Consider the following 20,536-nt stretch of genomic DNA (forward strand, 5'->3'; position numbering starts at 1 on the left):
AGGCAGGTAGCCATGGTCCCTCTCAGTGGTGTCCATCTCTGTGTGGGATGAGTTTTGTTCTGGGCGGCAGGATCAAGGCCATGTGTGCGCACCGTGTGCATGCAGAGTGGGGCCTTCCGGATCCAGATTCCCACTCGTCCATGCAGCCCACTGGCTGACCCTGGGCTGCTCTCTCTCGCTCTCTCGCTCTCCTCCCAATCCTTATAGACCGCTTTCCAACAAAAGTCCCCCAAGCGGTTGAGACAGATGGATAGGCAGAGGGCTCAGGTCAGACGGCTCCCTGTCCCCAGCGGGCTCACAGTCTAAGAAATAAACCCAAGACAGCCCCGGGAGGGATGCTGTGCTGGGGATGGAGAGGCCAGCTGCTCTCCCCTGGCTCAATATCACGAGAATCAGCCCTTGAAACGAGGTGCCTCTATGGCCTCCTCCTTGGCGGAGGGGCAGGGTTGCAAGCCAGGCGGGAGATCCTCCGCGTTCTGCCCTAAGGAGAAACCAGGCCCCACTTGGGTGGTGTCCTTGGAGTCTCACTGGTATCTGCCTTGGCATCGGGATCGCTAGGAGTGGGGGGTCACTGGGCGTGCCCCCTCCACGTGCCCATCATCCTGGAGAGGAGCCCCCTGCAGAGGGAAGGATTCACGCACCCAGCACCCAGCACCGCCCCCTTCCCAGTGCAGACGTGGGGGCCCGGCCTACTGCTGGCCTCCACAGAGGCCGTTGGCTGCCTGTAGATGTTCCCTTGGACGGTGCCCCCCCTCCCGGGGGGGGGCATTCTGGGCCTGTCCCTCTGGGCGGCACTGCAAGAGCCCGCTTGCCCTGCCTTTCCAGACGACCAGGGACGACCTGCTGCTGACGGACTTTGAGGGGGCCCTGAAGTTCTTCCGGGTGCAGCTGCCCAAGAGGTACCGCTCCGAGGAGAACGCCAAGAAGCTGATGGAGCTGGCTTGCGGCATGAAGGTGAGGGGGCGGGGGGGGCCGCCCCCCCGGCAGGAACTCCTCCATCGCCTGGACTCCTCTGCTAATGGGGGGGAAGAGGGCTGGCTCGGGGCACCTCGGAGGACTGGGCAGGCTGGTCAGGTGCTGTTGCCCCCCAGGGCTTGGGCCTTCCCATCCCAGAGAGTGCCAGAAGCGGCTTCTGCCTACTGAGTCAGGCAGAAACTACCTGGAGATGCTGCCAGGGGCTGCACTTCTACCTGCCGCTGAGCGACGGCCTCTTCCCTTAAGTGCGCTGGCTGGTCCCTTCTGCCTCCGTTGCAGCTGCAGCAAAAGCGAGGAGGGGACTGATCTCCCCGACTGCCTTTGTGAGCCATGCCTTTGGAGGGCAGAGCCTCTCCCCCTTCCCCCCCACCCCCCGGAGCGGTGAAGCCGGGGAGGAGCGTGTGGGCTGAGGACGCTTCTGGGCGAGCACCGCTAGAGGGAGCCCGAGGGCCGGCTTCCTCCCCAGTCCCCCCCCCCCCGCAGGGCTGCTTGCTCAGTCACCCTTTGCTCGGAGGCTTGACTGCTGGCCTCCCGGGATGACTCAGGGGCCTTTTCCTGGGGAGGGCAGTTGAGCAACCTCCTGAGCTGCTGCTGCGGGCGGGCAGGAGGAGCCCCCAGGCGCCTTGCTGCCCAGGCGTCTCTCTGGCCGGCTTGGGCCCAGGCAGTGCTGGTGGGGCAAGAAAGGGGAGCCTTCTCCCAGGAGGCCGGTCAAGGCAGCATCGAGGCCCCCCAGAAGAGTCCTCCTGAATCAGGCCCCAAATCAGGCCCTCCTAGATGCTTCCAGGAGGCAACCGCCCTCCCCTGCTGTGGCCAGAGGTAGACTGCCCCTGGGTCCGGAGCTTCTTCTGAGCCACCACGGCTAATTGCCTTTTCCAAGCGCAGACGCATTTTGTGTTGAGGCCGCTGCTTATCTGCTGACCCTGCCCCACCCCCGTCCAGAGTCACAGTCGGGGAGCTCTGTAGGGCTGCTTCTCTGCCTGTTGCAGGGCTCTGTGTAAGCCGGAAGCTTGCATGCCCACACGCTTTCCATCAGAGGGGAATTGGTCACAGGGCTGTGTGGCCTGCCACGGGGCTCCGTGTATTCCTCCCTCCCTCCCTCCCTCTCTGTGTCCTGTGCATGTCAGGCTGGGCCGTCTGGCACACGGGCCCCATGGCCTCTGCTGCTGGCCAAATGTCCCAGGCCGGCCTATTCACGGAGATGCTCTTGCCCTTTAGATTAGCCAGAAGAAGCTGAAGAAGTACGAGCGGGAGTACCACACCATGCGGGAGCAGCAGGCCCAGCAGGAGGACCCCCTCGAAAGATTCGAGGTGAGGGGGCCTCGGGGCGGAAGGAAGGAGCTGCCCGGTCCAGAGTCAGGCCCCGGGTCTCTTCGGCTCCGTAGCGTCTTCTCAGCCCAGCGGAGGCTCGGCCCCCCAGCCTCTGGCTCACACACACACCCCCGGCCATCTGTGCCCAGGCCCTCCTTGACCCCGAGGGGAACCCGGGCCCGGCGAGCGGCCGCAGCTCCCCAGGGCTTCGGGCTCAGGGGCCTTGGCAGCCCTCCCTGGAGATGCCTGCTGCCCTCTGCACCCCCACTGCGCAACCCATCATCCTGCTGAAAGAAAGGGGAGGCTGCCTCCTGTTGAGTCAGGCCCTTGGCCCAACACGGACTGGCAGGAGCTCCCCAGGCTCAGACAGAGGAAGGACCTGCCCTGCCCTGCCTGAAGATGCGGCCGGGGATGGAGCCTGGGCTTTGCTGCGTGCCCAGTGGGGTCTCTGCCCCTGAGTGATGCTGCCCCACCCCACCCCCCGCCGTCTGCCCAAGGCGCTCCCCTCTGGCCTCAACGCCTCTGTGTTACGTGGGGGTGAGCACTCGTGGCTGCCCGGCCCCCACCAAGGCGGCCATAACGTTTCCCTGCCGAGCGGCCTGCAGCTGGTTCCTCTTGGGCTGGACAGACGGGGCCTGGCCAGCCCGCCTGCCTTCCTGGGGGAAGGGTCCCTTGGGCTGCCAGACTCGGGGATGGCAGTGGCCCAGGGTGGCCACTGGGACTGCTGACAGGGAGGCGTGAGACTGACGGGCCCCTGGCTCTGGAGGGGGCCAGGTCTGAGCGGTTGGGCTCTCTGGTTTCAACCTCCTGCTGCCCCCCAAATGGGTCCCGGGGGCGGAGGGGGGGTCTTCTTCTCTGGGGCATCCGCCACCAGGACACCTAGCGAGCCGCCCATTCCAGCGAGCGAAGAGCCGCCCGCCTGTGTCTGGGTGGGTGGGTGGTTGCTGCTCTTCCCGCGCCCCACTGCTGCCAGGGTGTGTGCCTGATAACGGGCAGCCCCTGCTGGAGAGGGCAGCGCGGGGTGTGGTGCCCTCCTTTAACCCCTGCTGCTGCTTCTCCTCCTCCTCCTCCACCTTCCCTGCCCTGGCTCAGCGGGAGAACCGGCGCCTGCAGGATGCCAACATGAGGCTGGAGCAGGAGAACGACGACCTGGCCCACGAGCTGGTCACCAGCAAGATCGCCCTGCGGAAGGACCTGGACAACGTAAGTGGGCGGCCGGCGGCTGGGCGGGCGGGCGGAGGCTCCCTGGGGCTGCTCCGAGCCCTCTTGGCAAGGGGACCCCTCCTCGGGTGGCCCCTGGTCCGGACACTGGCCGGCTTGAAGCGCTCTCCCCGGAAGGCCTTCCCCGAACACTCGGCTCTCTCCCTCCCTCCCGGGTTGGTGTTGCAGGCGGAGGAGAAGGCGGACGCCCTGAACAAGGAGCTGCTGATGACCAAGCAGAAGCTGATAGACGCCGAGGACGAGAAGAGGCGCCTGGAGGAGGAGTCCGCGCAGGTCGGCAGGGGGGGCCCTTCTGAGCCGCCTCCGGGCCTGTCCCAGCCCTTCCCTGAGGGCCGCGGGGGGCCCAGGGGGCTTTCTGCAGGTTGGCTGGCGATGCCCGGCCGGCAGGACCCTGGCCAGCTCGGAGCTTGTTCTCTCCGCCTCTGGGCTGCTGAGGGCAGATGGGCTGCAGAACAGAGCTGCCCTGCCCAAGTGTCGCGCCACAGTCCCTCTGGGCCCGTTTCTCCGAAGCTGGGTCGGGGCCGCTTTGAGCCAGGACTGGCTCTCGCTGGCCGCGGTTTCCCAGGGGGAAGGCCAGCCTTCCTGTGGCTCTCCTCGCCCCCCGTGGTCCGCCTGGGAAAGGGGTCTTGTGTGCAGTGGTCCCTCTCCATGGCGCTGTGAGCAAGCAAGTGCTTCCTCGCTTCCCCCAGCCTTCCCCCAGGGCTGCAACCGGTGGGGCCCCTTTCCACAAGACCAGTTTCCCGGAGAGGCATCGCAAGGGCAAATGGGCACCGAGTCCCTGTGGACTGGATCACAAGGCCCCCCCTTTCTGGAGCACACCTTTGGGGGGGGTCTCCTTGGGGTCTGGAAGAGGCTGGCTGGGTCTCGGGCAGTGTCCCCCAGAGCAGGGATTCCCAGGTGGTGTGGACTGCAACTCCCATCATGCCCAGCCAAAGTCTCGGGGTTAGGGTTAGGGTCTCGGGGCCGCGTGTGAATGCTCCCTCCCACTCCCTTCCTGCCGCAGCTGAAAGGTATGTGCCGCCGGGAGCTGGACAAGGCCGAGTCGGAGATCAAGAAGAACAGCTCCATCATCGGGGATTACAAGCAGGTGAGTGCCAGCAGCCTCTGGGTCTCGGGCACGGCGGGCTCCGGAGTGTTGGCTGCCCGCGGACCTCCTCTCCCTCTCTCGGCAGATCTGCTCCCAACTGAGCGAGAGGCTGGAGAAGCAGCAGGCCGCCAATAAGGCCGAAATTGAGAAGATCCAGGTGAGGGCCTCGGCTGGGGTGCTTGAGCCCGGGGTGGGGCAAAGGGTTCCTTGCGCTGCTGATGAGGGCAGCCTGTGGCCCCATTGGGGACCTCACGGCCCGGTTCCTTCCCTGGGTTGACCGTCCTAACTGGGCCAAGAGGCCCCCTTATAGTGTGGCGATTCTCTCCATTGAGCAGAGGGAGAGCCACTGGCCCTCTCCATCCCGGGCACTGCATCCCTCCAGGGGCTGTTGCTGGGGTCTCTCTTTGGTTTCTTTTTCAGATTGTGAGCCCTTTGGGGGACAGGGAGCCATCTTAGTGATTTAGGTAGATCTCTGTCAACCGCTCTGGGAACTCTTGTTCAAAAGCGGTCTCTAAATATTGGCCGGCGTCCTAGTAGATTGGTCACCGGGTGTGGTCGGTGCAGAAGGACCCCTGCTCTCCTCCTGGGCTGCAGAAAAGAAAGGCGGGGGCCATGCTTTAAAAGTCCAGACCAGGGTTTGTGCCTGGGAGAGCTTCTGCCAGCGTGACTCAGGGGTGAACCAGAAGCCCCTCCTCTCCCCCCCCCCCCCGCGATCCTGGACTCCCTTCTACTCCCTTCCCACGTCCACACCCTTTGCATGTGTGAACAAAAGGGAGGCTGGAGCCTGTCAGTACGGCTGTGGCCCCAAGCCAGCTGTCTGTGCAAACAGCGGAAGGCAGGAGAGGGCCGGGGGCCTGGAGTCGTCCTGGGCTGAGGAGGCAGGGCCGCCTGGGAGCTGGTGGGTTGTGTTTTCTCTCCCACAGGCGGGAGGTGGGAAGGCTGGTCCTTCCTATGTTAGCAGGAGGAGAAAACCGGAGCCTGTGGGTCCCGCTAATGGTTTGCCTCTCTGTGCAGAATGAGTTCTGTTCTGGGCGCCAGCAGGATCAAGGCAGTGTGTGCGCACCCTGTGCATCCAGAGGGGGGCCTTCCAGATTCCACCCGAGCGGGGTCTAAAGTGAACGGAGCGGACCTCGGGCCTTAGAGGGAACAGTGCCCTGGGCGGGAGCAGAGGGTTCGGACGGGCCTCCTCCAGCGTGGACCACAGCTAGGGCGGAGGGTGACGGGGGTCACAGCTTGGCACTGCAGTAGGCGGCGATCTGGACCACGCACGGCCGCAGGATGGGACTGGCTATGGAAGGCCCGGTCAGGGCAGAGCTGAGCCCAGGTGGGCGGGTTTCTTTGCGGGGGGGTGATGGGCTCTGCACCCGCAGTGGGCAGAGAGGGCGGCCGGGGCTCAGGCTCTTGTGTTCATGGCTCCAGCAAAAGGTGGACGAGTGTGAGCGCTGCAGGGAGCTCTTCAGCCAGGAGGGGCGCGTGAAGGTGGTCAGCACTGCCCGGGAGGGCTCCGAGGAGGAGACGGACGAGGAGAAGGAGGCCCTGAAGAACCAGTTGCGGGAGATGGAGCTGGAGCTGGCCCAGACCAAGCTGCAGCTGGTGGAGGCGGAGTGCAAGATCCAGGTAGCGGAGAGGGGTGTGGCGAAGGGAAGGGGGCGCTCCCTGCTTCCACCCCACTCTCCAGGGGAAAGGCTCCAGGCCAGGGCTTAAAGGGAGCAGTGTGTGGGGCAGGAGCTCCAGGAGCTGCTTGCTGCAGGCAGAGGCTCTTCCCAGGGCGGCCTTCCCATCATCCCCTCAGGGGAATATTTTACAGATGCTGTCTCCCATTCAGATCTGCAAACCAGGACAGGCCCTACTTAGCAAAGGGGGCAACTCATGGTTGTGACCACAAGAAGACCCGCTCTTTTGGACTGGTTTGTGATCGTAATGAACTGAACTGAGCAGCTCTTCTTGTGGGAAGAAGCCGGAGGGGCGATCCTGCCCACCCCACTTCCCACGCTACCCAGTTTTGTTGTTTGGGAAGCGGATACATCTGTTTCTTGATTTGTAGTCATAGATATCAACCCCCCCCCACCCCACCCCACCCTCCCACCCCAAATCTCTGGCAAATTCCTGTGGAAATGAATGGACCAATAAGAAATTTGCAGGATCTTCGGGTGGGAGGGAGGCTGTTTTGCCCCCCTTGGCAATCCGTGTGCCTGCTCTCGGCCTTTGCAGCCGTCAGGGGAGACGGGTGAAGTGCAGCTGGCCTGCGTGTGGAGGGCAGGGCCTTGCCTCCAGGGGTGACGTGCATCCCTTTGCCTCCTCCTCTTAGGACCTGGAGCACCACTTGGGTCAGGCGCTGAGCGAGGTGCAGGCCTCCCGCAAGACCTGGTTCAACCGAACGCTGAGCTCCATCAAGACGGCGACCGGCGTGCAAGGGAAAGAGACGTGCTGAAGGGGCGGCCCGCCTGCCCGCCCCCCTGCTGCCTTCCGTGGCCTTCCTGGCCCAGCCGCCCCGCGGGAGAGAGGACCAGAGTGTACATAGATTCTAGAACCACAGCGCATGTTGGGGCTTTTCCACAGGTCAGTGGCGGCAGCCGGGCGCCCCGGGCGAGTGCCAGGCTTGTCGCGTGACGCGGGGTCTTCATACTACTGATTATTTAACTGGGGGTGTAGCTGTAGACCGACCAGCAGGACGACCGACCGGCCGGCGGCTCTTCTGGAGCAATCACTCCATTCTACAGCCTGGCGGGAGCCTTGCGCAGGCGTAGGTACGGAAACTCACCAAAACCTCTAACCTGTTAAGTTTACAGATGGGAGCTTTTTTTACCGTTGTAACTTTTTAAATGTTTTATTTGAAAGGAGAAAAAGAAAAGAAAAAAAAGAGTCCTCTTAAGAAGAAGTTACTCCAGTGCCAGAGACTAGGTTCCCTTCTCTCCCTGCAGCGGGTGCCGATCGCGCCCCATCCCCTTCCAGGACAGACCCCACCCACCCCCACCTGGGCGCGCCCCCTGGCCTGTGTCCCTGTGTCCGCGTCCTGCCACTCGTCAACTCTATGCAACTCTGGGGGAGTCTGTCGTTCCTCTTTCTCTGGACATGAAGCCCGGCTGCTTGCAGGGGAGTGCCTCGCTCTCGCAACCTCCCTCCCTGGGGTGGGAATAATGCTAATCTCTCGCAGCAGGCTCCGTTTTTACACCTCGTTCTGGTTCAGAGCCATAGAAGGCCCCCCGCGCCACTGCAGTCCCCATGCCGGGAAACGGCTTCCTACTGTACTGACACGACTTTTTTGGGGGGGGGGGCCTCAATTTGTATTCCTCTCTGAGCTGCGTCTTGTTAGTTTTTGCACATAGATGGGGACGAGGGAAGGAAGCAGAGGCAGGGAAAGGCAGAAGCCGTGGCCGAGAGACTCCGTTGGCATTGGGCGGGCTCTCCCCCGGCGGCGCGTTTTGGTGTCTCCGGGGCTGGGCTGTTTTTTTCCGTTGGGGTTTCCTCCCCCCAGCCCCCCCCAACTCCCCCTGCTTCGTGTAGCTGCGCCAGTAGGTACTAAACGCTGCTTGGATTTCCGAGCGCTCGACTTGTCCGTAACTTCTCACCAGAAAAGCTGTAGAATGGAAGTTTTTGCACCTTTTTTATTTTATTTATACTGGTTTGTGCTATGCCCAAATATCTATTGTATCAGCCGATAACTGTGTGTGCAGCGTGTGAGTATAAGCTGATGACGAGGAGAGCACTGGTTTGTATATAAAGATATTTGTATTTCTACCTTGTTTTCTTCTTCTTCTTCTTCTTCTCCTTCTCCTTTCCCTCCCTGGTTGGCCAGACTAATGCAGCCGGAGGCGGCCAGAGGCCAGGCCAGGCCCTGCCCGGGCGCTCATGGCCTCTCCCCACCCACCCCGCCCCTTCCTTAACTGTGTACATGAATTATCTTTATTGTTTAATACCAAAAAATGCTGTAACTCCATCAACAATAGGCGTGTGGACATTGTAATAGAATAGTTGGCAGTGTGTAGATCTTCTGGATTGAGATATAGATATATAGATATATATATAAACTAGTAACATTGTATTACTCTTTGGTTGATTTTATTCCACTTCTAGCGGCAGCGCTGCTCAGTATTTTGTGCGTTTATGCGGGGACGGGGCGGACCCACAAGTGTGCGCGCGCGCAAAACGGTCTCAACGCCTGCGGCCGCTCAAGACAACCCGTTCATCTTTTCCTTGGGAAACACTCCGGGGTGTCATTGTTTGCGGTGTCCAGAGGTTGCCGGGCAAGTGCTGGTGGCGGTGGCCGTCGTCTTGCCCTGCTTGCCGTCTCCCTCGCACTCCCTAGCCCAGGGTTTCTCAGACTTGTGGGGCTGCAGCTCCCATCATCCCTCAGCCAGGATGGCCCTTGGCCCACAGGGCTGGCTCTCTTGAATCCTTGGTCGTAGTTGGAGCCCGTGTGACGCGGGCAGCCGCAGCAGCAGCAGAGATTTGGCCAAGGCCGTCGGCTGAATCTGTGCCCCGGCCAGTGAGAAGCTGCTATTTATCCTCCAGGGTGGTGTGACGGGCAGCGGGTCGGGTTTAGGGGCCAGGGAAACGGATGCCTCTGCCGAATCATCCACGCTCCGTCTGCCTCCCGCAGCCTGTGCTGATTTCTTGGGAGGCCGGAGCGGGGGTGCTCGAGGGGTTAGGAAGAGCAGCTGGCCGCTCGCTGGCCAGCAGTTGGATGGCTTTGGGCCCTGACCCCGCCAAGGCCACAGTTGGGCTGCAGAGGTGGTGCTCAGCCGAGGAAGGAGCTGCAGCCCTCCTAGCTTCAGCCGGAGGGAGGAACCGAGTCCCTGCTGGCACGTGGAGGGGGCCCCCCTCATGCCACCCTTTGCCCCCGCCCTCTTGACGGAGACGGCTCTCCCCATGGACTGGAGAGCCCCCCGGGCATCTTGGGGGCGTGAGCCCTTCTGGAAACGCTGCTGCTGCTGGGTCTGCATGGTGACTCATTGCTTAGAAGCCTGTTGGGTCCCACCCACCACTTCCCTGTAGATGGAGCCACCTAAGAAGAGCTCAGGAATCCTCCACTCAAGGCAGGAGAGGCTGTGGGGAGACATGGGCTGCCTGTGGCCTCAGCTTTTCTAAGGGTGGGTGGGTGGGAGGGCAGCCAGCCAGCAGCAGACCCCACCCCAGCAGCCCACTTGGGGTCTTTCAGGAATGGGGAGGGGGACCCAGGCTCTCAAGGCCCACGAGCAAGAGGGCCTGCTCCCTTGGACTTGACCACGAGGTGTCATGGACACGCCAAGGGAAGGCAAGGGGGAGCTGAGCCAGGCTGGTTGTGAGCCCCTCCCCTGCCTCTGGGCACTAGATTGAGTTCTCCTCCGTTGGTCCTGCGCAACCTGAAACCTCACCCCGTTGGTGCAGCCACCAGCCAAGTGATTTCCCTCCGTCAGCCAACATCCGTGGGCTTGGGCGCTTTGACCTGCTCTTGTGAGAGAGTCCCGGAGGAGCCAAAGGCTCCCCAAAGCCCAGCAGCGGGTCTGTCCGCCAGCCCCCAAATAGCTTCCTGCGGCCCCAGAGAGCCTCCTGTTCAGCCCCACTAAGACTCTGAAGAGCGCGGGTGGCGGTTTTTCTCGGTTCTGCTTGGAGGGCGAGTTCCTGTTTTGGTTGGAGTCCTAACCTGGAGCCCTTGCAAGTTGCGTGTCAGTGTTGTGGAATGCAGTGGCAAGCGTCCCCTCGCAGGCGATGACTTCACTGCATGGAGAAAGCAGCTGTGGAAACTGGCCCGCAAGACGCCTCTCGGCAAGGAGGGCTCACCCACCCTGGCATGGCAGGCCAGGAATCGGTGTTGCTTGTCTAACCGGCTCCTTCCCCGTTGGGGTGCACACCTGCAGAGCCCACCCTGAAGTTCTTCCCCCTCCTGGGTCTCCCTTCGCCATCCAGCTCTTCCTTTTATTACCATGCCAGTTGCTCACCCACGAAATGCCATGTCTGGTCCCCACTGGCGGCGGCTTCTTGGCTCGCCCTCTCCCCGCCTCCCCTGGACTTCCCTGCCGCCCGAGTAGGCGGACGCAGTCTCCGTCTCAGCCCGTGGTCTGATCTTCATCAGGTCTGCATAGTTACCACCGAGAGGGGAAACTGTGAGCTCGAGGTAGAAGGCCAGGTTCTTGGCGCTGAAGACAACCGCCTGGTTTTTCACAGCAGTCTCCTCTAGCTTTCTGGAAAGCCAATTCAAGCTCTCTGTTGTCAAGGGCTTGTCTTCAATTCAGAGTTGTCTTTCAGTTGGGTAAATATGGTTGCTGGAATCGGTGGTGGCGGCAGTGTAGGGGGGTCCCCTGACAACAGAGAGCTTAAACTGGCTTTCCAAAAAGCAAGAGGAGACTGCTGTGAAAAACCAGGCGGTTGTCTTCAGCGCCAAGAATTTGGGGATTTTAGGCCAACATCTGCAGGAGGACTAAAGTTGAGCAGCCCTGGTGTAGACAGTCCCGGGCTAGGTGTAGTCTTGCCTCATAGGGGCCGTTCCTTGCTTTGCAACATCTTTTAAGGCGCAAGGCCCAGAACTGCACAGGATCCCCAAGTAGATGTGTAGAAGAGCCTGACTAGCAGTTCTCGTTTCAATCCCTTTCCCAGTAGAACTTAATCAGGAAGGCCTTGATCTTGAGCTCAATGAGTAGGCCCAACATCACATCTCCTGGCAAGTTAGACGCCGCCAGGAAGGAGGGGAAGCGAGGCGGAAAGGCGGCAACTCTGCCTCTCGTGGTGCCTTGCTGGAACCGGGATCGGCCCTCTGGCTATCATTGGACTACAACTCCCATCATCCCTGACCACTGGGGTTGGAGCGGATGGGAGCTGTGGTCCAGTCGCAACTGATGGCCAAAGGTGTGCAGACCGGATTCAGCTGACCATCACACACCATGCTGGGAGGTGGTCAACCCTAACCCCAACCCTTTTCACCGCCTGTCTGCTCCAGGACGCTCTCTTGGCCAGCGTTCCTGGCGTGTCAGGCACAGGGAAGAGGGCAAGCATGCCCCCTCTGCAACATGCCCATTCTTCAGCTGGCCCAGCGACCCTCACGGGCCCTCTCAAGAGCCCCTCCCTGGGACAGCCAACGTTGTATAGCGTCCCACGAGCCGTCCACTTCTCTGGCGCCGCCCACTTCTCTGGCGCCACCCGTAGCCCGGCTTGCCGATCTCTAGGGCCTCCTACCTTGACGAGCAGAGAGCCATGTTGAGTGAGGAGCCCCATTCCCATGGCAGACACCGCTGCCCTGACCATGAGGGGAGAGCGTAGGGTTGGACTTCTCTGCCCAAAGGGGGGAGGGTTGCCCTTCAGAAGCCTCCTTAAAACTGCAGATGTTTGCAAGGGCAGGAGCATTAAGAGTGGGTGTGTGGTATATGCATGCATACTTTCCCAGAAGCTGTGTATATTCCCAAGCCATCTGAACACAAGCTTTCTCTCCACCAAATCATGCAGAACAGGTGGTGTCTCATGTTATAGCTGTACATTTTTAAAATAAACCCAGCGTTTAAAAATAAAGCCCCAGTGCACCGTCCTCTCTCTCTCTGCTCCCACAGAGCCCCCACCCCCGCAAATATTAATAAACCGTTTTAATGTCTTGCTTCCGCTACCAACTGATTAATGTGGAGTTGGGCGCCTGTTCCCCACACCACCCTCTCCTCCAGCGAGAGGAATTAATTTGCCCTATTTATAACCTGATCCCTGTAGATTGACTGTAATAAGTCTAAAAGGAAACCCCACCAGAAAAACCCATCACCTAAAGCATCAGTTAAGAAGTTGAGGGGAAAACCTTAGTTTCCTTTCGGTTGTGGGCTCTTCTGATGCTACTAAAGGCAGCTCTGTTGGTTCAAGCTCTTGCATATGTCCTGCAGTGAGCAGGTGGTAGTTGGTTGCTTATAGGTGCATCCCCAAAAGATCTGAGGGGGATGAGTCATGCTCTTCCTAAAACTGGAAAAATAGGACTTTTCAAACTTCTGGAAGGGAGGAGAGCTGGTCTTGTGGTAGCCAGCATGACTGGTCCCCTTAGCTAAGCAGGGTCCACCCTGGTTACATATGAATGGGAGACCAGAAGTGTGAGCCCTGCAAGAGATTCCCCTTATTAGGGGATGGAGCTGTCCTGGGAAGAGCAGAAGGTTCCAAGTTCCCACCCTGGCAGCATCTCCAAGAGAGGGCTGGGAGAGTTTCCTGTCTGCAGCCTTGGAGAAGCCGTTGCCAGTCTGTGAATACTGAACTAGATGGACTAAGGGTCTGACTCAGTCTATGGCAGCTTCCTATGGAATTCACTGCCATGAGGAGAGATAGCAAGCAGCTTCCATATTCCATTAAGCTTGTTGCCAGTGGGCTTAACTTTTCTGTATAAACAGGATATTAGGGCACAAATTTGGTGTCTCTTTTTTGCAATTCTTAGCAATTTGCAACACAAAAGTAAACAGGTGCAGATGTCCCCAACAACCCCAGGAAAAATCTCCTGCCTGATCCAATTCCTTCTCAAGCAATGTTGACCTGCCAGTTTCTCAAACTTGCACAGAAATGCCCAGGCATTGTGCACCAAAACCAACCTATTGCAAGGTTCCCATCTTGGTGAAATTGTACTCATTCCGGTTCCTTCTGTATTCTCTGCTGTGATTTTGTGGGACAGGTTTTTGAGAACAACAATTCACCAAATTTGTGCGCCAGAATCTACATGCGTCTCGTAAGTCTGGAGGTGCTTAACCCCACTTTGAAAAACCTCCTTGGTATTCTGATTCCTTCTGTGTTGATCAACACCTCTGAAGCAATGCAGGCTCTTGTCTTGCATCATGCTAATTTCGGCTAACATATGGGACCGTGTCACGGGGTGTGTGTGTGTGTAATGCTGCGGGGCTCAGGCATCTCTTAGCCAGGCAGGGCAATGCTGCATCTAAGTAGGTCCCCAACTCAGTTGTGTCTTCTCCAGCTGAGGAGTCTCAGGTAGGAGGCTGCTACCTGCACGAGCCCATGATCCAAGTGGACGGCAACAGGATTAAAGACAACAGACAAACGTTTTCCTTAAGGATAATTTCTTGTGTGAGAAACTAAAAAAAATAATATAGTTGTTTGGTCTTTCCTTACCAAATAAATACAATAAATAGTTAGTGAAAGGAACAAGAAGTTGGCAACATGGAGAAGAGTCACCCTTAGAAGCTATTATTGCTGCCCCACCCCACCCCCTTCCCATTTATATTCCGTTTTACAGGAGGAAAACCCGACACGGGCGTGCGCACAGACGAAGGTGCAGCAGGGCTGGCAGGCAGCAACAGAAGGATGCTCCAGGCCTCCAGTAGAAGGGCTTACCTTGTTCCGGCCATGGCCTTTCTGGTTGTGCTATGCAACCAGTGCTGCCTGCCGCCCAGAGGAGTCCAGAGCACAGGGGGGTGGAATTGGCCGCCCACCTGCCCAGGACTGATTACCTGGCAAAGGTTCCCCCGCCACCTCTGCTGGCAATGAAAGGCAGGACCCCCTGGGCTCTTCCCCCACCCCAGGTTCTGCTGGGGGCCGCCCAAGAATCCAGCTGTGCTCTCCCCCCCTGTCATTCCAGAAGGGCGCGACTCCCCCGAGGGAGACCCGCATTGCAGACAGGACAGCCAATTCTTTTCCCCAGCAGATCCACCAGAGTTAAGCTGCAGCCTCCAAGTTCCCCTCTCCTTATCAGCTCTCAGACTTTGTAGGGACTATTCCTGGGAGGATCCTGCCCCACCAGACACAGCCCTTCCAGGCAAGGAAGCCCATTCGCCACTGGAATGGTGCCAAGGCAGCCACCCCACTGCGGGCATGGCTGGAAGCTGGCACACCTTTCCCCCAGGTTCCTGGGAGGATGGAGGGGAGGTGACGTGCTTTCCTGCAGCCTCCCGTCACTCTAGTCCTCCGAGTCCTTTTCGTCAAGAGCCCAGAGCAGAGCAGACTAGCTGACCTCCGCCCCTCCCTCCGTGCAGAAGCAGAAGCAGCCCAGGGACCTGTATGTACATCTATTGCTGTGGGTCTGAGCCCAGCGGGATGGAGGAGGCTATTGCTTTTGAGAGTTCCGGAAAGGAAGGAATAAAAAAATAATATAAACAAACTTTTTTTCTTTTTCTTCTTCTTTTTTTGAAAAGGAAACCAGTGTCCCGTTCTGACCACAGAGGGCTTCCCTCCCTCCCTCCCCCTCCCTCCCAGCCCCCCGTTGGCTTTGAAAAGTCATTGGTGAAGAGGCTGTTTTCGAAGCGCCTAACCGGCTTGCTCTAGAAGTCAGAGAAGAAATCTTGAGGGCCCAAGTGAATGATAAAAGGAGCGAGTTCAAGAGGATGGCGGTAATGGCTGTCAATGAAAAAGCCACCTACAGCGGAGAGAAAGAGCAGAGAGGCAAGGAGAGAAAAAAACGGCAGGTTAATGCTCAGCCACGATGCCCGGAGGCCACTTAAAATTTCTCTGCTCTTTCAAGCTGTAAGTGGGGTTTTCATTGCAAGGGGACAGTTTGGGGCCCTTTTTCTTTCTGAGAGAGAGAGAGAGAGAAGTATGGACTCAGCCTCCACTAGCCCAGCCTCCAGAAACCCCTTTTAGAGACACCGTATCTGTATCCAAACAAGGAACCGACAGCTTATTAAAGGGTTTCAGAAAAGCAGAGAAATGTAAAATATGCAGGAACAGGGCAGGTTACAACGTGGTTAGTAACTCCCGACATGACAAAAAATAAATGGAGGGGTGGGGGGGGGATGACTTCATATCAATTACTGGAAATGACTGCCATCACGGTGGAAGAGAGCATTGCGCCCGCAGTGAGCCAGGCTGGCCGGAAAGAGCTGCTCTCTGGTGAGCGAATCCTCGTCACGCCAGCAGAGAGCAACCCAAAGCGATTTGGGGTGGATTGGATCAGTTGGAAGGAGCTCATGGCACATCAGCAAAGAGAGAGAGAGAGAGAGAGAGCCCCCAATTTATCAAGCTGCCAATTGCATAGAAATTTTTATCATCTTCTGGGCCCAGGCATGCTCTTCCAGGGCTTTGATGGCTGCTTCCTTTCATCCATAGGCCAGCAAGAAAGTCAAAGGAGGTTCAACCCTGCAGTCAGTCTCAAGGCATCCCAGCCTGATCTCCTCCCCCACTTTTTTTTGGGGGGTGGGGGGGAGAAAAGGGGTTTCCACTGCACCAATTCAGGGGGTGGCTAACAGCACCCTTGCCTCTCCCCTGAACCACCGTTTCTTAAAGCACCACTGCCCCTGACCCCCAAGCAAGAGCTGCAGAGGGAAGAGGCAGACTGCAGGCATAGAAAGCTGCTTGCTGGTTGCTCTTCCTCGAAGGAGGCTGAACACGCGGGGTGGCTCCCCCTCCCCCCGCCCCCAACTCCTCCAAGGCCCACTTTGAAGCCGTCTCAAGGAGGCAGGGGCTGCCACTCGAGGGCAGAAAGGCCCACCAGGTCTTGGCATCCCCCAGGAAGGCTGGCCAAGAAACTCCTCCGCCCCGGTTATCTGAGAGCTCTGCCCGTCAGTGTAGACAAGCCCGGGCTAGATGGGCCACGGGCCCTTCTCAGCAGCTGCCAAGGTTCAGGAGAGCAGAGCAGATTAAAGGCATCCTCCAGGTGGTATTCTCAAATACGCCACAAGTGGGTGGCCTTTTAAGAGGAAAAAGCTGCAGCAATGCTGGTGTCTTTGTGCAGGTGGTGCTTTAACAACCATCGTTATCCCCCCAGCTTCAAGTTCCCCCCCCCCATCCCTGCCGCTCCCAACTTTTTAAAAAAGCTCCCAAGAACAGCAGCAAGAGCTCCCTTTCCCAGATCTGAAAGTGGAGGAATCGTGCACCCAGGAATATCCAGCACATTAAGAATTGCAAAGTCAAGCGGAAGGGTACTACTGGCCTATGGCTGAAACGTCCAACTTTCCACAGCAGCACTGGACGAGACCAGGACAATCGAGGAGGTAGCAAGTTTTCATGGGGAACTGTGTTGCTGCTTTAGATTCTTAGAATTGCACCAGGCTTGGGGGTGACGGGAACGGGGATGGGAAAGGAGAACCCTCCCGTTTTTGCTCCGAAAGAGAACCACCAATGTGCTACAAAATCCAGGAGGGAGTGGAAGAGGCCACAAGAACTGGTGTGGGTTGAACTGGTTTATCTGGGAAGTTGGCTTCTTTTTAGAGAGAGAGAAAAATCACTTTGGAATCTTTGCCGAGTCCTGCTGACTTGACTGCAAGTTTCCCTTATTAAATCACAGAGCTCTCAGTTTGTCAGAGAATGTCCTTAATTAGGTAACTGGTTTCACCAGGCACTGTACTAAACGCCAGAGACTTTGATGTGGTTAGCATCTGCCCCTGCACTCAGAAAACGGAATTCACAACACTCCGTATATTTTCTTTTCCTGATTCCTTAAGAAGTTAAAGGAGTGTCCTGTTCCTACCTTACAGTTTCAATTCAGGGAAATCCAGGGTCAGAAATCCGAACTGGAGAAGGGTTTAATCACTTGTCTACTTGTGAGAAAGACATGGAGATGCACAGCCATGCTCCGATTCCAGATGCAAAGAAGCATGTGTTGCGAGCAGACAGACCTGTACGCTCCCAAGAATGACGGGAGCATCTCATGATGGGCAAAATTCAGCCACCAAAATCCCTGCCTCTGAACAAATGCTAAGACATATCTTTAGTCTCACTGGTATGGAACGGGGCGCCATTTATATTGGTTGAAATGCCTTTGCATTTACAAGGCTAAGTAGACTTGGGTTTTTTTCTCTTTTCAAAGCAGAAAAGGATATATATTTGGTGCTCTGGTTCTTTTAAAAATCACTACCCGACACATTCCGAGGTCTAAGACAATCAACTAAGCCCAGGGCTCTGGGTGAGGAAACAGGCGAACTCTCTCCATTTACAGCAAAAACTGGTTTTATTTTGTGATCAGCGCTTTTATACTCTATACATCCTTCACAAGTTTTTAAATTTTACATAATTCGGATACGTCATTTAAAACAAAGTTTTAAGCATCTAAGTTTCTTCCCTATAACAGAAGGCTGGTATAAGTTATTTTGGAAAAGAACCAAAAAAAAAAAAAAAATGAGGTAACCATTTTCACAGACCATTGTTTGTTTCTTCAAGTTTTAGAGAACTAAATTTGCAATTTGTTAAAATAAAAAAGTAGGAAAAGACGTCTCTTTACAAATGGTTTTGCTCAAGTATGTGTTCAAAGGAAAACCGGGGGCTTAGAAGGCGGGCGGGCAAAGGGGTCCGCCTGCCTGCCGGCCTCTCTCTCGCTTGCTTCTAACATTCTGAACTGTGGTGGTCAGTCACAGGGGGTTTGGTGGCAGCCCATGGCTAAAAGAAGGAATAGTGGGGCACTGGGTAAGGGGGCAGCTTCATAACGGGCAACAGAAGCATTCTCTTGGGCAGACCTACAGAGAGAAGAAACCAAGAGGACTCCGGATGAGTTGGACAGTCTGAGAAAGGCAGGACTTGAAATCGAGAAATCTAAATAACGGCTAGCCGGTCTGGCTTTGTGAGCTCAGAGCGGCCAGGGTGCCCGGGGGCCGAGGCTGCCCCCCACAAGGCCCCGCCCTCCCCATCCGGACAGGCACCTACGAGAGCGAGGGGTGGCAAGCAGTTCCCATTTGGAGGGGAGTCTCAAAAACCTGGGCACACATGGCCAAGCTGGGCCAGGGTGGGTTCACAAGAGGGCCGCACAGTTCACCCCGGGACGGGCCTCAAGGCAGATACTGGGACGCCAATCCAAAGCGGCAATTTCTGGGAAACTGGGAGACGGCTTGGAGCGCCTTTCCCTGCCTAATTCCAGGGTTGTGTTAACATTCTTGTGGCCTCACAAAAAAAGCGTGCGTAGGTGCTTGTCGGTTTTTTAAAACACAACAGCAGAAACGCGTTCCTGGTTGAAGGTCTCTAGGTCTTTTCGCCTACGCGTCTGTTTTAGAAATCAGAAAGCAGCAACAGCAGGTATTCCAGAAGGGTCGGGATGATCAGAGTGAAACTTCCCCAACATGCAAACAGCTTCACGGAGGCAGAGAGAGAAGGGCGGGGTGTGGTGGGGGGGGGGGGAGAAGAAAGAGAGAGAAACAGGGGCACCTTACAGCCAGGAGGAGCACTTTCGCCCCAAAACTCTGCACCACAACCAACCAGACACTTAAAAGGAAACCAAAACAGTGAGAACTCTTTATGCAGAGAAGGAGGGCAGCATTCCCAACAGGAGCCTTTGGAGTCAGCGATGGGCCAGGGGCCACCCAAGCAGGAGTTCAGGGACTAAAAATGTGCGATGGGGCAAGGGGACCACATCGGGCACGGCGGGGGAGGGAGGGAGGGCTGAGGAAGGCTCACAGCCCAGGGGCCGAGCATCCGCCCGCTTGCTGGCAGAAGGTCCCAAGCGCCATCCCTGGCAGCGTCTCCCGGTAGGGCTGGGAAAGGCTCCTGCCTAAGAGATGCTGCCAGAGTAAACGGGCTGGGCTGGATCGACCAGGGGCCGGACGCGGTAGCCGCCCTGCCCAGGGAAGCAGCAGCCGCTGGCTCGTTCTGGCAGCCTCTCCCAGGCCGGGCTGGGAAAGAATCCCAAGTCCGGGGCCCTGGAGAGCGGGGCCCACTCCTACCCCACCTCCCCTTCCAGAACAATCCAGTGGCCGCAGTGGCTGACCCCTCCACCAAGGGGGCCAGAGAGAGTGGGAGAGACAGTGGGCAGCCTCCCCTTGGAGGGGGCATTTGGGCTTCACGGGGGCCCCCAACTAGCCCAATTCATCGCTCTGGGGCAGACGGCAGTTTGGGGACGCCTGCTGAAGGGGCAGCTCGGGCCTGGGCTCCCCAACTCCCGGCGGGGTGGCCCTGCAGGGCACCCCTGACTCCAAATGGCTCTGCCCTCGTTGCTGCATAAAACTACATTCAAAGTCATCCCAAGAGCCAGCTGTAATGCCAATTAACTGGGTGAGATGGGGCGGTTGGGGGGGGGGAGCCACAGGCTCAGCTGAGCATCTTGTGAGCCTGCCCACCCCTGCGTGTGGGGAGGAGAGCAAGCCGGGCGCCCTGCAGACCCGCCTCCCCAGGAGGGAGGGTCCACACATGGCACGGCTTGCACCACCCGGCCTGGGCTCCATCCGCACCGGCTTCTGCGATGCTCAGGCTCAAAGCCCAGCCGGGAGGAGAGTGGTGGGGCAGGACGTGGGGATTCCCGGCAGCCAGGGCTCCCCCTGGGGTGGGGCACACACACGCACACACGGGGCCAAACGCTGGTCCCCAGAAAGGTGGCCGCCAGGGAGAAGGGGCAAGCAGCGGCCAGCAAGGACCAGGCAGCTCTCAAAAAGAGGGGAAGGTCGGCGGGGAGAATCCAGGCCAGCAGCCTGCACGGTTTCTGGCTTTTGGCCCTTCGGCGTGCTTTGAATGGAGCACAAGTTGGCTGTAAGGGGGAGGAGGAGGAGGAGGAGGAGGACCACCACTCAGGCACGAGGAAGGGGCTCCACCTTGGTATGGGGGGGGGGGGGAACAGGCAGTTAGAGCAAGCAGCCCTTCCACAGGCAGGCAAAGCCAAAACACACAAGAGAGAGAAAGAGAGAGAGAAGCAACTCCAACCAGAACGAGAACCACGAAGTGGGCAGCCTTCGAGAGAGACACGACAAGGTTCCCCCGAGTGCCACGTGGGAAGGGGAGCCACTGACCCCTGACTACTTGCACACAACTTGGGGGGGCCACCCTGAGAATCGTCTCCCCCCCCGCCCCCCGTTCTGGAGGAAGACGAGGTGCTACGTACCGTAAGCTGGAGCAGCAGTGGCGGCAGCGGCGGCGGCAGCAGCAGCGCTATAGCCGTAGGGTGCTCCGTAGCCTGCAGCGGAAACACACAGAGAGGCTGACACAGGGCCGGGGTGGTCCTGGGGTCGCTGGGTGGCCGGCGTGGGTGGGGAGCCCACCAGAACCCCACGGCAGCCAAACCGACATCAACTGGGGAGTGGTGGTGGTGGTGGGTGTTCAGCCCATGCAACCACTGGCCTTCGGGGTCCCTGAGAAGCTCCCGTGGGATTGTGGGTGCCG

The 20,536-nt window shown here is 58.2% G+C and overlaps 2 protein-coding genes across 10 annotated transcripts in view; one reads left to right on the forward strand and one right to left on the reverse strand.

Annotated features, from left to right (window-relative positions):
- The window catches only part of RABGAP1 (RAB GTPase activating protein 1), a 48,830-nt gene extending 40,197 nt beyond the window's left edge, over positions 1–8,633 (forward strand). Inside the window, exons 19-26 of the mRNA XM_053281644.1 lie at positions 826–954; positions 2,191–2,283; positions 3,376–3,486; positions 3,673–3,777; positions 4,508–4,591; positions 4,677–4,748; positions 6,011–6,208; positions 6,900–8,633. Coding sequence (XP_053137619.1) covers positions 826–954; positions 2,191–2,283; positions 3,376–3,486; positions 3,673–3,777; positions 4,508–4,591; positions 4,677–4,748; positions 6,011–6,208; positions 6,900–7,022 — 915 coding nt within the window. The 3' untranslated portion in view covers positions 7,023–8,633. The remainder of the gene's footprint in view (positions 1–825; positions 955–2,190; positions 2,284–3,375; positions 3,487–3,672; positions 3,778–4,507; positions 4,592–4,676; positions 4,749–6,010; positions 6,209–6,899) is intronic.
- Positions 8,634–14,711: 6,078 nt separating this feature from the next.
- Positions 14,712–20,536, reverse strand: part of STRBP (spermatid perinuclear RNA binding protein) — a 48,901-nt gene continuing 43,076 nt past the window's right edge. For 4 of the 9 annotated variants that reach the window (XM_053281648.1, XM_053281645.1, XM_053281647.1 and 1 more), the window contains exons 17-18: positions 20,259–20,330; positions 14,713–14,882 (exon numbers count right to left, since the gene is read on the reverse strand). In XM_053281648.1, the coding sequence (XP_053137623.1) occupies positions 14,788–14,882; positions 20,259–20,330 (167 nt within the window). In that variant the 3' untranslated portion in view covers positions 14,713–14,787. Of the gene's footprint in view, positions 14,883–17,392; positions 17,914–20,258; positions 20,331–20,536 lie in introns of those variants that run through there. The other 5 variants (XM_053281653.1, XM_053281654.1, XM_053281651.1 and 2 more) reach the window with 2 other exon arrangements.

The sequence above is a fragment of the Hemicordylus capensis genome, chromosome 17 (assembly GCF_027244095.1).
Source record: "Hemicordylus capensis ecotype Gifberg chromosome 17, rHemCap1.1.pri, whole genome shotgun sequence".
Taxonomy (NCBI): domain Eukaryota; kingdom Metazoa; phylum Chordata; class Lepidosauria; order Squamata; family Cordylidae; genus Hemicordylus; species Hemicordylus capensis.